Raw genomic sequence first — 15,718 nt, 5'->3', positions numbered from 1 at the left:
AGGCTATCTACCAATGAGAGTGCACCTATATACTAATGATAGAATTGGGAGATTTAGAGAAAGATAAGACCATAAAGTGTGTGGATCTGCTTTCCACGTTAGGCAAGGTAAAACAAGAGCCACACTGTGGCGTTGTACACCCTGAATCGTGGATGAGAGTCCACAGAAGAATAGGAAGCACAGAAAGGAATAAGAAAGAATTAGACCTGATTGGATACGGCTAGTGGTTGGTATCCGGGGGGAGATAACGAAAGCAAATCAAAACTATAAGACAAATTATAGTCAAATGTACATTCTTTTGGTGCGTGGACACCTCTGAGTGCTGTAGCAGAAAATCAAAACTTAGGCAAAAATCAAAAATCAAAACACGGTTACATTGAGTATGCCACACTGCATAAGACTTTATAATTAGGCAGTGTACCAAGGAAAAAAATTAACCTATAATTGGTGGGATTTGTAAGCTGTAATGTACACAGAAAAATCCTGAGTACCTGGTCTACAATCGTTAATAATATGCCAAGTGAGGATAAGCGCTTACAGAGATAATTAGCAAATAGAAATTCAAACTTAAATTGAAAATAAGGAGAAAAAGATACTCATTGTGTCATAATTCAGGAGACAGGTGGTGACACTAAGTCCTCCAATAAATACTTAGGAAAAAAATCAAAACAAGCTTACATTAAGTATGCCACACTGCATAAGACTTTATAATCAGGCAGTGTAACAAGGAACAAAATTGACCTATAATCAGTGGGATTTGTAAGCTGTAATGTACACAGAAAATCCTGAGTACCTGGTCTACATTGTTAATAATATGCCAAGTAAGGATAAGCGCATACAGAGATAATTAGCAAAAGTAAATCAAACTTAAATTGAAAATAAAGAAAAAAAGATACTCATTGTGTCAAAATCATGAGACAAGTGGTGATACTAAGTCCTCCATAGGAAGGTCCCTCTGTAAAATCCGTGGAAAACGCGTTTCACCCTGTGGGCTTGTTCACTTCCGGGATCTCACAGCTGGTACTCCATAAGGCGTTTAAAAACACGCTCCGGGCACATTTTCTAAACTGAGTCTGGTAGGAGGGGCATAGAGGGAGAGGCCAGCCCACACTGTTAAACTCTTAACGTGCCAGTGGCTCCCAAGGGACCTGTCTATACCCCATGGTACTAAATTGGACCCCAGCATCCTCTAGTACGTAAGAGAAATTGCATCTCAAAACTCAAACATTTCCCATACATACAACACAACACATTACCGAAGTAACCAGCAGTTTATTAGACACTGACAGATTCAGACACAGTAAATATCTTTCCATAGCTTGAAGGATGGGGAGTGAATTCCACATTCATACAAAGAGGTCATCAATCTTATAAAGTTTTAAGCATTTGACTCCAGCTGGGTTCAGTAGGAAAAGCCGGCGCCTGGGATCCCGATGTACGAAATACCAACGCTGGGATCCCGATTGTGAAGAAACCGACAGGGGTGAGTTAGCGGGTGGTTTACCTTCTCTCCTACCCACTGCCTAACCCCTAACCTCCCCCGTAGCGCCTAAGCCTAACCTTCCCCTGTAAGTGCCTGATCCTAACCACCCCCCCCCCCGTCCTCCACTGCCCAAACCCAATCCACCCGCCCAACGGCCTACCCCTAACCTTCAGAGGGGGGTGTCTAACCCTAACTCCCCAGACCCCGCACCCTAACCCTCCCGGTGCGCAGGCTAACCCTAACCCTCCCCCGCAGCCAAAACTTAACCCCCCCCCCCCCCCCCGTGCGGCTTACCTATGCAGCACCGCGGTGTGTGGAGGTTCGGCATCCCGGCTGTCTGGATTCTGACGCTGGGACGTGTACCTAAATCAGGATGCTGATGTCAAAATTCTGAATAGTGTCGGGATTCCGGCATCGGTAATCTGATTGCCGGGATCCTGACTGCATTCACTCCAGCTACCATGTTTATTTCCTATTAGAGGTCTGTGAAATGCATGTAGTATTTTTACTGTTTTTATTTTTAATTCATGAATTTTTCATTATATCTAGAACTTTCTGCACAGTCAACTGGTTTTTCTCCCATGTGTATTCTGCAGTTTTTCCAAAGATTAGATTCAGCGGAAAACATTTCTCACACTCAGTCCAATGAAGTGACTTCTATCCCGTGTGACATCGTGAGTGACGAATCAGTACATCTTTCCTTTGAAAGCACTTACCACATTCTGAGCAGGAATAACGCCTCGCCCCTGTGTGAACAGTCTGATGTCGGGTGAGCAACGACAGCTGTGGAAAACATTTCCCACATTCAGAGCAAGAATATGGCTTCTTTCCAGCGTGTTCTTTAGCATGTTTACAGAGCTCTGACTTACGGGGAAAACATTTCCCACACAAAGAACACGGAAATGGCTTTTCATCCATGTGAGACGTTAAGTGCTGCTTCAGAGCATAGCTCTGTCTGAAACGTCTCCCACACTCAGAGCAATGATACGGCTTCTCTCCTGTGTGAATTGTCTGGTGTTGGACAAGGTGAAATTTCCGCGTAAAACCTTTACCACACACAGAACATGGAAATGGTCGCTCCCCCGTGTGTCTGTTCAAATGCTCATTAAGACGGCATTTTTGAGTAAAACGTTTTCCACATTCGGGACAGGAATATGGCCTCTCTCCCGTGTGGCTTTTCAGATGAATGGTAAGGTACGCTTTGTTGCTAAAACATTTACCACATTCTGTGCAACAAAATGGCTTCTCTCCCGAGTGGCTTTTCAAATGAAAGGAAAGATACGATTTGTTGTTAAAACATTTACCACATTCTGTGCAAAAAAATGGCTTCTCACCCGTGTGGGTTCGTAAATGTCGTTTCAGATCTGTATTTTGTCTAAAATATTTTCCACATTCAGGACACGAATACTGTTTCCCTCCTGTGTGAACGGTCAGATGTCGCACAAGTTGCATTTCCTGTGTGAAACATTTACCACATTCAGAGCATGAAAATGGCCTCTCGTGTGTATTGCATTGATGATCCTCAAGTTGTCCACATTCACCACCACTTCCCGAAGAACAAAATGGTGTCACTCCTGTGTCAACTGCCTGCTGATTGACACACGTTGGGCTTGTATTGAGATTCTCTCTGCATTTTGGACGAACTGCAAGTTTTTCTTCCTCATATGAGGCACATTCCTCCTTAATATGAGTAGATGTATATTGTGTATGATCTGTGGGAGTATAATTGTCAGTGTGTGTGAGGTCTCCTCCATCACATGAGACTGAATCCTCCTTAATATGAGTAGATGTAGACTGTGTATGATCTGTAGGTGTAGACATGTCAGTGTGTGCGAGGTCTCCTCCATCACATGAGACTGGTTCCTCCTTAAGATGAGTAGATGTATACTGTGTATGACCTGTGGGTGTATACATGTCAGTGTTTGGGTGGTCTCCTCCATCACATGAGACTGGTTCCTCCTTAATATGGGAAATGGGAGCATTGTACTGTACAGGTTCGTTGAAGGTCTCTGATAAATCTGTTGGGAGGAACAAGATATAAAAAGGATTTTATTCACTAACTACTGTAAAATGTCAAACATTTAAAAAAAAAATACACAATTTGTCCTGCTAATGGCAATATAGTCTCAGTAAAGACTTGTCTTATGGGAAATGAGGCTGCTACAACTGAAGTACATAGTAGTTTGGTCAGAGTCGTCATACACAGGTTTGTACTTAGACATTACACTATAACAGTAAAGAGAACACCAATGTAGTAGAGCAACCTACCCAGATTGTGTCTGACCAGCAGAAGGAGAAAGCTCAGTCCTGAAGAATTAGGGAACGCAGCGTTTGTAAGAGGAATGAGTGAATGATAGTGTCAAATGTAGAAGAGACATCCAGGGGAATCTGAAGCAAGTGGTGGCATAATGAGATGGCAGTGATGTCATTTTTGACCACCTTAGACAGGGAAGGGGCTGTGGAACATTGGAACCCAAATGCTGACTTCTGAGGATCCAAAAGGTTTTAGGAGGAAAGGAGATATGTGAGGGGAGTACAGGTAAGCCTTTCTAGAAGCTTGGAGGGGCATGAGTGACCGGACGGTAATCGGATAGAAAATTTGGGTCAGAAAAGGAATAATTACTGTGTGCTTGAACAATAATAAAATATACAATGGAGTGAGAGACTACAGATGTTAGATTGATAGGTGTACTTTGTTATATTTGCTGAAAATAGCAGGATATGTAGACGAGTTGGATGTGAGGAAGAGTAGACAATGCGGGTGACAGCTTGGCATCATTAAGTCATTAGAATTACAAAACATTTGTCAATGACGTCCAATGATGCAGAAAAGTTTCTGGGGGGACTGCTTTTCCTTTGTGTGCCACGGCTGAGGCTGTGAACACTGCTGGAACCACTTGATCAATGGCTGTTTCAAGGGTATGAATACTATTTCAGGACTGCCACATAAAGAGAGAAGGTTAAAAAAATTGGAAGATAATTTTTGACCAAGCAGTGGAAAGTTGTTCAAAAGTAACACAAGATGTATCTGTGGATATGGGAGGCTCGATTGAGAGATGTGAGGTGATAAGGTGATGGTCTGAGAGAGGGAATGGAGCATTACAGGAACCTGAAACTTAAAGGACAGTGGAAAAGAAGAAAAAGGCAGCACCCGTCACGATGAGTTAGAAGAACTGGCCACCACAGGCAGAGGCCAAGAGAGGAGGTTAGAGAGTAGTCTGTGACAGATGGACAATACACATCATCAACGTGAATGTGGAAACCACTCAAGATAGTGGTGGGACCATCAGAGGAAATAATGTGAAAGAGCCAGGCTGACACACGTTTAGGGATCTGTGGGTTGTTACCCAGGGTGGAAATAGTTCACAGCTCCACGCCGAGGGAAGGGGGAGGCACACCCAGATATTTTGTATTCCAGAAGATGGAGATAGGTGGGAAAACTGTAAAATGAATATTATAGGGAAAGGCGCCACATGTGTTGTTCCTAAAAGGGAATGTAGCTTTTCCTGTACTATGGGAGTGTGGAATGAGAGACAGCTGTGTGTGTATAGGAGACCTGCACTGTAAGGGAGTTGCGCTGTGTTCCGTTATCAATTTTTAATCCAGATAAAAGGTGACGGATGCACAACGTTGAGAGTCTTCATGATTTGGATCAATCTACTCTATTCACAATCAATGATTTAACTTTCACTTACCCAGTGATACGTAGGTCTGGTCATTCTTCATTGCTATATCTGTATACAGGCCCTTGTGTCCTTCTACATAGTCCAGCTCCTCCTATATAGAGAAACAGACAGTGACATTTTGAAACCTTACAGGTACCTGACACACACAATGATACAGTCATCACCCAGACACCTCCCCTGGTGTTACTGTATAATGTCCCATTCCCAGCAGTCACCTCTCCAGTCAGCAGCTGAATGATCTTGTTGGTGAGTTCCAGGATCTTCTGGTCATTGTCTCTCTCATGTGTCAGTGAGTGAGGTGGAGGCACCGTGATGGGGCTCTGGGTCCTGCTCAGTCCTCGGGGATGGCTGCTGGGTGTTATTGTCTGACCAGATTTTTTCCAAGAAATATAATCCTAGATATAGAAAGACATTATTAAATAGCACAGTGCACAGAAACCAAACCCTATATACAAATAAGTCATCAGGTACAAAACATCTCTTCTGTCCATTTCCCAGTCAGTGTTAGTAATAGAGATAAGAGTGATGTCACTGTGACACTCCCAGACTCCCTCACTTTCCCAGTCAGGTCCCTGTGTTAGTAATAGAGATAAGAGTGATGGCACTGTGACGCTCTCGGACTCCCTCACCTCCCCAGTCAGGTCCCTGTGTTAGTAATAGAGATAAGAGTGATGTCACTGTGACACTCCCAGACTCCCTCACTTTCCCAGTCAGGTCCCTGTGTTAGTAATAGAGATAAGAGTGATGTCACTGTGACGCTCCCAGACTTACTCACCTCCCCAGTCAGGTCTCTGTGTTAGTAATAGAGATAAGAGTGATGTCAGTGTGACACTCCCAGACCCTCTCACCTCCCCAGTCAGCAGGTAGATGATCTCCAGGGTGAGATTTAATATCCTCTCAGTCCTGCAATTCTTGTCCCTCTCCATCCTCTGTGAGTCAGTCAGATTATGTGCTCAGGATACCGGCCTAAATATGAAATGGCCAAAGAGGGAAACAGAATATATAAATGTATTCACAGACAAACATCATATAAAGCAATCTGCACCAACAACAATAACCCAGGGTGACCGTAGCAGTATATTCAGTTTTGGACAAAGACCCAATACAAACCAAACTATATAAGTAGTAATCTAACAGACAATAATTTGTATCCCTAAATATATGATTCATAATATAACATTCCACAATGCATATTTCTACCAATAAAACATTCATCAATATAAAATGAATAAAATAACATCCTATATTCTGTATTTCTATCAACATGTGATCCGTAACTATAGTATTAATATTATAATATTCCATAACCTGTGTTCCACTTCCTACCAATATACAATCTGACTATTTAATCTATATATATATATATATATATATATATATATATATATATATATATATATATATATATATATGTATAATAAAACTGTAACAGTTGTGTCTGTACATAGCAATTTTTTTTTTGTTTTGAGAAATATACTTCTATGGCAGATGTGTCAAAATTGCGGGCGCCCAAACACATTTTTTGTGGCCCCACAATACTAACTGAAACCAAGTGAAATGCTGCCCAACCCTTCCCTGTGCACACACTGCCACTAGGACAAGCACCCCACTGAGACACTTTACCAAAGACCGATACACTCCCATCCCCTAATAGTTCCGGCTGGAGAGGAGAGAGATGCAGTGTACCACGAGATCTGGACCGATCAGGTGACTGGGAACCAAAAACTCCCAGCCGCAGGTAACGGCCACTAGTTACCACCCCACAGCCACATCTGAGTCAGGAAAATAAATAGGGCAACAGGCGAGAGCTGCAACTTACATCCAGAAGCCCCAGCGCTACCCACAACATCTCAGGAGAAAAGGAGGAACACGTGAGCCAGGGAACCGGTAAGTGAGCTACACTGGTGGGATGCCACCTAGTGTGTCACTATACCTGTGCTTGCAGCACCATATTTTAATACCCCTTCCTCTCCTGAGGCGAGTACTGTACAAAAGCACCCCCCTTCCCTTCTTTTCCCATGTGCGCCCCTTCTCAACCCGTAAGCAGGAGCATCACGCCAGTAACACCACGCTGGCTGCCAGGGATGCCGCACACCACTGCACACAAATATTGAGACCGGGAGCCTGGCCGCCCTCGCACCGGGATCAGTGTGAAATACCTACAATCAAGATCCCGACGGTCAAAATCCCAACAAGGTCAAAATATCGACATTTAAAATGTCGAAAGGTCAAAAAGTCGACAAGCTTTTCATTGTTTTTTTGGTGTATATGTTGACATAGGTTGACATGGACACCGTATAAGTGTACCGCTGCGCTCGCCATGCTTCGGGCACACTATTATATTCCTCCTCCACGTCCACTGGGATGGTAAAGTATGAACAAGTCGGTTCCAATAAAAAAAAACTCATGTCGATTTTTTTACCTGTCGACAAGTTAAATGTCGGTATTTTGACCTTGGGGGTCATTCCGAGTTGTTCGCCCGTTCCCGATTTTCGCAACGGAGCGATTAAGGCAAAAATGCGCATGCGCATGGTACGCAGTGCGCGTGCGCTAAGTATTTTAGCACAAAACTAGATTTACTCATGTCCGAACGAAGAATTTTCATTGTTGAAGTGATCGGAGTGTGATTGACAGGAAGTGGGTGTTTCTGGGCGGAAACTGACCGTTTTCTGGGAGTGTGCGGAAAAATGCTGGCGTGCCAGGATAAAACGCGGGAGTGTCTGGAGAAACGGGGGGAGTGTCTGGCCGAACGCAGGGCGTGTTTGTGACGTCAAACCAGGAACGAAACGGGGGCTGAGCTGATCGCAGTGTAGGAGTAAGTCTAGAGCTACTCAGAAACTGTTAAGAAGTTTCTATTCGCAATTCTGCTAATCTTTTGTTCGCTAATCTGCTAAACTAAGATACACTCCCAGAGGGCGGCGGCCTAGCGTGTGCAATGCTGCTAAAAGCAGCTAGCGAGCGATCAACTCGGAATGAGGGCCCTTGTCGGTATTTTAAATGTCGGTATTTTGACCGTCAGTCAATGGCTGTCGGGAATTTGATTGTAGGTAAATTTACCGGATCCCCTCGCATTGCCACAACCCTTTCAAAATTGCACATAAGACTTTTGATGTGGCACACACAAACTTAGACCTTGATTACTCAGCCCAGCTGGGATTTTGAGCTTGACATGCCTGTTCTAGGGAGTCTGTATGAACTACGGAGACAAAAAAAATAAATCTGAATTTTTGACTGCTTATCGGCCTATTTGTTTCGGCATCACGCAAAAACTACTGGATGAGTTTGGATCACATTTTCACCATTGTAGCTTAGTGACCTAGAAAGAAACTGGGGTATGTAAGATCTCTATGTGACATCAGGGAGAAGAGCAATAAAGAAGAAAAAAAAACAGTCTCTTGAGCTGTGGCGCACTGAAAGTTGGTGTCCGATTATGCTACTGGGGAACTTGATTCTGCCCAACTTATGCAAGGGAACCCTGCAGAGGAACCTAATTGGGGCAGAGATGTGGCGTAGGTGAGACTGTGTTCATACCACGTATACCCTTACCCTCAACAATTTTCCTTTTCAATTCAAGCGCCTGCAGTTTTCTGAAAGCACTTGCTTCACTATGACCATCAACATGTCGCAGATGGGGATCAGTACTAAATGCCGGCGGTCGAAATACAGACGCCGGAATCCCGACCACACAATCCCGACAGGGGTGGCGAGCGGAACGCAGCCCCTTGCGGGCTCACTTCGCTCGCCACGCTGCGGGCACGGTGCCTCACTACACTATAATATTCTCCCTCTATGGGTGTCGTGGACACCCACGGAGGAAGAATATGTTGGGATTGTGGCGGTCGGCATTGTGGTGGTCGGGATCCCGGCGTCGGTATTTCGACCGCCGGCATCTTGACCGCATTCCCGCAGATGCAAAAGCTCAGTGCTGCAGGCGTAGATCTCAGGACCAGCTGCGTCAACCACGGGCAGCTTTATGTGGTTTGCTCACGATCAAGCAGCCTCAAGCATCTTTTTGAATGAAAAATGGATCAATATGCACAATATAAAAGATACATCACAATATTAGATGGCACTACTGTCTCTGAAAAATGAGTTCCGCTGAGCAATAACAGACAGCCACGTGAGCAAAGCTGCAGGCAAATGCTAGTTAATAATATGACATTCCGTCATCAACATTTATATATTAAAATCCAAAAATACAGAATATAAATCTGAATAATCTGTGTTCCTACCAATATTATATAATCCATGCCTAAGGACTTAATGATATAGCAATCTATAAACACACATTTAGCATCCTATAATCTGTATTCCTACAAATATGCCATCAACAGAGTTACTGATATACATGCCTGTATAAAAATCCTTGCCTACACCATTCATGGCTGTATAATTATTCATATAAATTCCCATCATCTGCTTATAAATCATACAATGCTACTTGTATCACATCATCTCACCAGTATTACTCAGGAACGCTTATTAGGAATGAAAATAACAGATCACCGCTTCCTGTCTGTGGGTTCCATCGGTATCACTTCCGTTTAGTGCGTTCCACCAGCGATATTTCCGCGTAGCGCGTTCCACCAGCGTGACTTGGGCTGCCCGACCTGTCTTTGCGTTCCACCGGCGCGGCTTCCGGGATTTGCGTTTCACCCAGTCTTTTGCCGGTCTCCTTTCCTGTTTATGCGTTTCACAAGTGATTAACCTCCTCTGTAGTCTCCTAGTATGAGTACAGAGGGAGCTGCTGTTACTTAGAATGGGCTACTCCTGACAGCTGAGTGTCTCTAAAGGTTGCCACTGTGAATAAGACAAGTTACAGTAAAATCACAGTCTAACCGATGCATTACAACACCAGGGATACAGGGCTATTACTGCCATGTTAATCAAGAGGGGGCAGCCATGTTGTATTTGTACTACAATGGGTGGTCAGTGTGACCAATATCTTGCAATTCTCCTGAATGAGACCGGTGACATACAACATTTAGCTTGTGACTGTCATTATACATTGTGTAGCTCCATTAAGGGTATCCTACCAGATGATGTAGGTATTAACCCAGCAGAGCTTATCCGCCACACCCTGTGCTACCTGCATTGGATGCATGCATATGTGTTTAGCGCTCGGTGCTGCAAGAGGGTGCATTAAACACAGTGACACTAATTGCATACACAGATAAAACTATCATCTATTCAAGACAGGTAAAAGGGCAGCTTGCGCTGTGAGTGTGGATGTAAGGTATATACGTAAAGTCTCTTTTGTTAGTGATTTGTATGGAGAGATAACATTTTATATAGTTATCTATAGGGGATCGGGCAGAAATAAATTGTGTGTTAATAAATTGAAAATAAAAATATGCAGAAAATAATAAAAAATGACAACTGTATCATTACAGAACGTATATAAAGGTAAGTGTAAAATACATAAGAAAATATATATAAGAAAGATATGGTATACACACAAAAAAATATATATATAATTAGACAGTCAATAGATAGACACCATATGTTAGACCAGGGGTGGGGAACCTCAGGCCCGAGGGCCGTATAAGGCCCGCAAAGCCACTTGATCCGGCCCTCCCAGGCTCACCTAACCAAGGGAGATGCCAGGCGCCCGCTGAGATTTTGTTACTAGCGGGCGCACGTCTTCTTCCCCTCAGCAGCAACCGGAGGTAGGAGCTCACTTCCGATTTCCGGCTCTGGCAGTGTGCGTGTGTGCCTGTGCGGTGCTATGGGAGAGATGTCATGATGTCTCTCCCATAGTTCTGAGGAGCGGGCAGCCAGGCAGAGGGCAAGGGTCCAGAACCAGGAGCGCGGCTGGTGAGTATTGTGGTGTGTGTGTGTGTGTGTGTGTGTGTGTGTGTGTGTGTGTGTGTGTGTGTGTGTGTGTGTGTGTGTGTGTGTGTGTGTGTGTGTGTGTGTGTGTGTGTGTGTGTGTGTGTGTGTGTGTGTGTGTAAGCGGCGCTACTTGGGGTCATATCTAATGGGGGCAGACCTACTGGGGGCAGGCTAATTTTTAAGTTGATAATTTTTGTATGGCCCCCGAAGGATTGTATAAATATCCAAATGGCCCTTAGTAGAAAAAAGGTTCCCCACCCCTGTGTTAGACAGACATTAGGTCGACAGGGTCAAAATGTCGACATGAAAAAGGTAGACTACAAAAGGTTGACAGGGTCAAAAGGTCGACATAAAAAAGGTAGACACCATGTTTTTTGTATTTTTGTGGTTTGTGTGGATAGTTTTGTCATCTAAGACCCCCAATTGTAGAAAGGCATACCCTCGCGGGGCTGGCTGCGCTCGCCACGCTTCGGGCTCGGTGGCTCGCACCGCTCGCCACATGGTTTATAACCAACATGGATAAAGAAGGTATGAAATAGCCCAAAAACATGTTACATTTAAAAAAAATCATTTGTCTATCTTTTTTATGTCAACCATTTTCATGTTGACCTTTTGACCCTGTCGACCTAATGTCTGTCTAACATATGGTGTCAATCTATTGACTGTCTAGCTAGACACTATCTATCAACCGGATACATATATATATATATATATATACACATATACAGGTTGAGTATCCCATATCCAAATATTCCGAAATACGGAATATTCCGAAGTACGGACTTTTTTGAGTGAGAGTGAGATAGTGAAACCTTTGTTTTTGATGGCTCAATGTACACAAACTTTGTTTAATACTCAAAGTTATTAAAAATATTGTATTAAATGACCTTCAGGCTGCATGCATAAGGTGTAAATGAAACAAATATACGTTATGGTAAGAACTTACCGTTGATAACGTGATTTCTCTTATATCCACAGGTATCCACAGGATAACATTGGGATATTGTCGAGTGACAGCGAAAATGACACCAACACGGTCACAAGCTTTCTGACCTCCCAGGATGCATTGGGGCCTCCACTATATAGTCCCGCCCACTGACTCAGTCAGATCAGTTCTTTCCACAGCGATTTTAGGCAGGAACATTCGGTAGAGACCTGCACAAGAAGGAAGAGGTTTAGTGATTGTCTAGATCCTCAAATCAGATGCGTCAGGGTGGGATCCCTGTGGATACCTGTGGACATAAGAGAAATCACGTTATCAACGGTAAATTCTAACCATAACGTATATTTCTCTGGCTGGGTCCACAGGATTATCCACAGGATAACATTGGGATTCCCAAAGCCATTTTAGTGGTGGGGACGCTCCTGATTGCACAGGAGGACCTTTCGCCCGAAGTCTGCGTCATGAAAGGCAAAAGTATCCAAGGCATAATGTCTGATGACTGTGTTTATGGAAGACCATGTGGCTGCCCTACATATCTGTTCTGCTGAAGCACCCTGCTGTGCTGCCCAAGAAGGACCTACCTTACGTGTAGAGTGTGCAGAGACATTAGCAAGGAATAGGGAGATCTGCATGAGAATAATCTTCTGATATTAACATTCGGACCCATCTCGCCAGCGTCTGTTTACTAGCAGGCCATCCTCTTCTATGGAATCCGTAGAGGATGAAGAGAGAATCTGTTTTCCTGATGGCACTAGTACGATCTATGTAGACTCTTAAAGCCCAGACCACGTCCAGCGACGCTTCTCCCGCGCATAGTCCCGATATCTGAAAAGCTGGAACTACAATTTCTTCATTCAGGTGAAACTTTGATACCACCTTTGGAAGATAGCTAGAGCTCGTTCTGAGAACTGTTCTGTCTGGAAAAAAACTTAGGAAAGGAGACTTACATGATAATGCTCCTAAATCCGACACTCTTCTGGCTGACGCCATTGCCAGTAAAAAAAGAACTTTAACCGTTAACCACTTAAGATCTGCTCTCTCAAGTGGTTCAAACAGAGGACCCTGGAGAAATTTAAGAACTAAATTCAAATCCCAGGGAGCTGCAGGAGGAATAAATGGAGGTTGAATATGTACTACTCCTTGAAAAAACGTACGTACATCCTGTAAATCAGCAATCTTCTGCTGAAACCATACAGTTAATGCTGAGACTTGAACCCTCAAGGAAGCAGCTTTCAATCCTTTATCCAATCCTGCCTGAAGGAAATCCAAAATCCTAGCTACTTTAAAAGATCTCGGATTTAAATTTTTTCCAGTACACCAGTGAATATAGGCTTGCCATATTCTATGATACACATGGGCCGAAAAAGGCTTTCTTGCTCTAAGCATAGTTTCGATTACTTGTTTCGAAAATCCTTTAGCCTCTAGGATAGAGGTTTCAACAGTCATGCCGTCAAAGATAGGCGATCCAGATGACTGTGACAACAAGGACCCTGCATTAGCAGATCTGGACGTTGAGGGAGCAGTATCGGTGCTTCCATGGACATTCTCAACAGATCTGTGTACCAATGCCTTCTTGGCCAAGCTGGAGCTATTAGAATAATTGCTCCTTTTGCCTGCTTTATCTTTCTCACTACTCTGGGTAACAGAGATATTGGAGGGAAGATATGCCAGCTGAAACCTCCATTCTACTGACAGTGCATCTACCAGGACCGCTCCTGAGTCCCTTGTTCTTGATCCGTACCTCGGAACCTTGTTGTTTAGATGAGACGCCATAAGGTCTATCTCCGGTAGACCCCATCTGTTCACCAGTGTCTGAAACACTTCTGGGTGTAGTGCCCATTCGGTTTCCTGAATGGTGTGCCGACTGAGAAAATCCGCTTCCCAATTTAGTACACCCGGGACAAATACTGCTGACAATGCCGGGAGATGGAGTTCTGCCCATTTTAGAATGGGAGTTACTTCCTCCATCAGACTCTTGCTGTGAGTTCCTCCTTGATGATTGAGGTATGCTACTGCCGTCGCATTGTCTGAGCGGATCTGGACTGGTCTTCCTTGTAGATTGTCCTTTGCCTGAACTAAGGCCAAGTAAACGGCCCTTATCTCCAACAGATTTATCGGCAGGCGACTTTCCCTTGCGGTCCATTTTCCCTGGAACCATAGGCTTCCAAGTACCGCCCCCCAGCCTTGCAGGCTGGCATCTGTTGTCAGGACTTGCCATTCTTTTATCCAAAAAAGTCTCCCCTTGTTTAAATGGTCTGTCTGTAGCCACCACGCTAGAGACCTTTTTACATTTACTGGAATCTTTATCATCTGCTTCTTTATCGTTTGATGATTTCCGTTCCACTTGGTCAAAATCAGGTGCTGCAATGGTCTGGAGTGGAATTGCGCATATTCCACCATGTCAAAGGTTGATACCATCAGACCCAACAGTCGCATTGCTGCATGGACTGACATTGTCTGGGCTTGTAACGCTTCCTGAGCCATGACCTGCACCTTGACTATCTTTTTCTCTGGTAAGAGAACTTTCTGTAGGTCTGAATCCAACATGGCCCCCAAATGAACCATCTGCTGTGACGGATTCAGAGACGACTTCTCCCAATTTATGAGCCACCCGTGTCTCTGTAAACAAACTATCGTCTGTTGAAGATGGCTCAACAGTAAATCTTGCGACTGTGCTAAAATGAACAGGTCGTCGAGGTATGGGAATATTCTTATCCCCTGCTTGCGCAGACAAGCTGCCATAACCACCATGATCTTGGTAAACACCCTGGGTACTGTAGCTAGCCCGAAAGGCAGAGCTTGGAACTGGAAATGTTCCTGGAGGATGGCAAACTTGAGGTAACACTGATGTGACAGTGCTATAGGCACATGTAGGTAAGCATCACGTACATCCAGAGATACCATGTAATCTCCCGGTTCCATAGCCAACATTATGAAAAGCGTAACGTCTCCATGTGGAACTTCGGGATCCATATGTATTTGTTCAACATTTTCAGATTTAGAATTGGTCGATATGACCCATTTGGTTTCTGGATTAGAAATAGATTGGAGTAATACCCCTGTCCCTTTTGTGATGGAGGTACTGGGACAATCACACCTGACTGCAGTAATTTTGGACTGCTTCTTGCAGGGCATTGGCCTTCGACTCTATACGAGACGGGCTGGTGCAAAAAAATCTTTGAGGAGGCTGCCTCCTGAATGGGAACCCATACCTCTGAGATACTACCTTCTGCACCCAGGCATCTGCTGTTGACTGTTGCCATATGTGTGCAAATTTAAGGAGTCGGCGCCCAACCCTGGAATCCTCCAGGGAGGCCCGTCTCTTCAGGCTGAGGGTTTCTGTTCAGGTTTGGATGCTGGCTTTTTGCTAGCCCATTGCTTCCTACCCCTGGATTTAAACTGGGGTTGTTTAGGTTCCTCTTTTGCTTTGCTTTGCCAACGAAAAGAGCTAAATTTTAAACCCTTGGACTTAGGGTTATAGGTAGCTGGAAATCTGACCTTTTTCGATTCAGCCTCTGATTCTAGGATATCCGATAAAGGTTTTCCAAATAATAGATTACCCACTGTCACAACTGAGGGCCTGAGCTGACGGGAGGCAGCCTCAGTTGTAGGGGCTGAGATGTACCGGAACCTGGGAGGTTGTATCAGACCCCTGGACATGTAAGTAACATGAATAATAACTGCCCGAAGGCGTGACCACGACAACTTGGATAAAAGTCAATGATGTTTATTATGACAACTCCGCAACACAGCAGCAGTAAAAGAAAACGT

General features: G+C 44.2%; 1 protein-coding gene across 2 annotated transcripts; it reads right to left on the bottom strand.

Moving 5' to 3' along the window:
• Positions 1 to 1,983: 1,983 nt before the first annotated feature.
• On the bottom strand, positions 1,984 to 9,891 carry LOC135054760 (zinc finger protein OZF-like). 2 transcript variants are annotated; one of them, XM_063958073.1, is made up of 5 exons: positions 9,630 to 9,891; positions 6,018 to 6,135; positions 5,385 to 5,564; positions 5,179 to 5,260; positions 1,984 to 3,501 (listed from the first exon to the last, which is right to left on the bottom strand). In XM_063958073.1, exons 2-5 carry the CDS (start codon positions 6,093 to 6,095, stop codon positions 2,141 to 2,143), a joined length of 1,701 nt encoding a protein of 566 aa, XP_063814143.1. In that variant the 5' UTR covers positions 6,096 to 6,135; positions 9,630 to 9,891; the 3' UTR covers positions 1,984 to 2,140. The 2 variants fall into 2 exon arrangements, with proteins under 2 accessions (XP_063814143.1, XP_063814142.1); XM_063958072.1 differs by lacking the exon at positions 9,630 to 9,891 and adding an exon at positions 9,522 to 9,619.
• Positions 9,892 to 15,718: the final 5,827 nt, after the last annotated feature.

Source organism: Pseudophryne corroboree, chromosome 3, assembly GCF_028390025.1.
Source record: "Pseudophryne corroboree isolate aPseCor3 chromosome 3, aPseCor3.hap2, whole genome shotgun sequence".
NCBI lineage: Eukaryota > Metazoa > Chordata > Amphibia > Anura > Myobatrachidae > Pseudophryne > Pseudophryne corroboree.
Note: the sequence above shows the minus strand (reverse complement) of the source record. Positions and strands in the feature narration are given on the sequence as shown.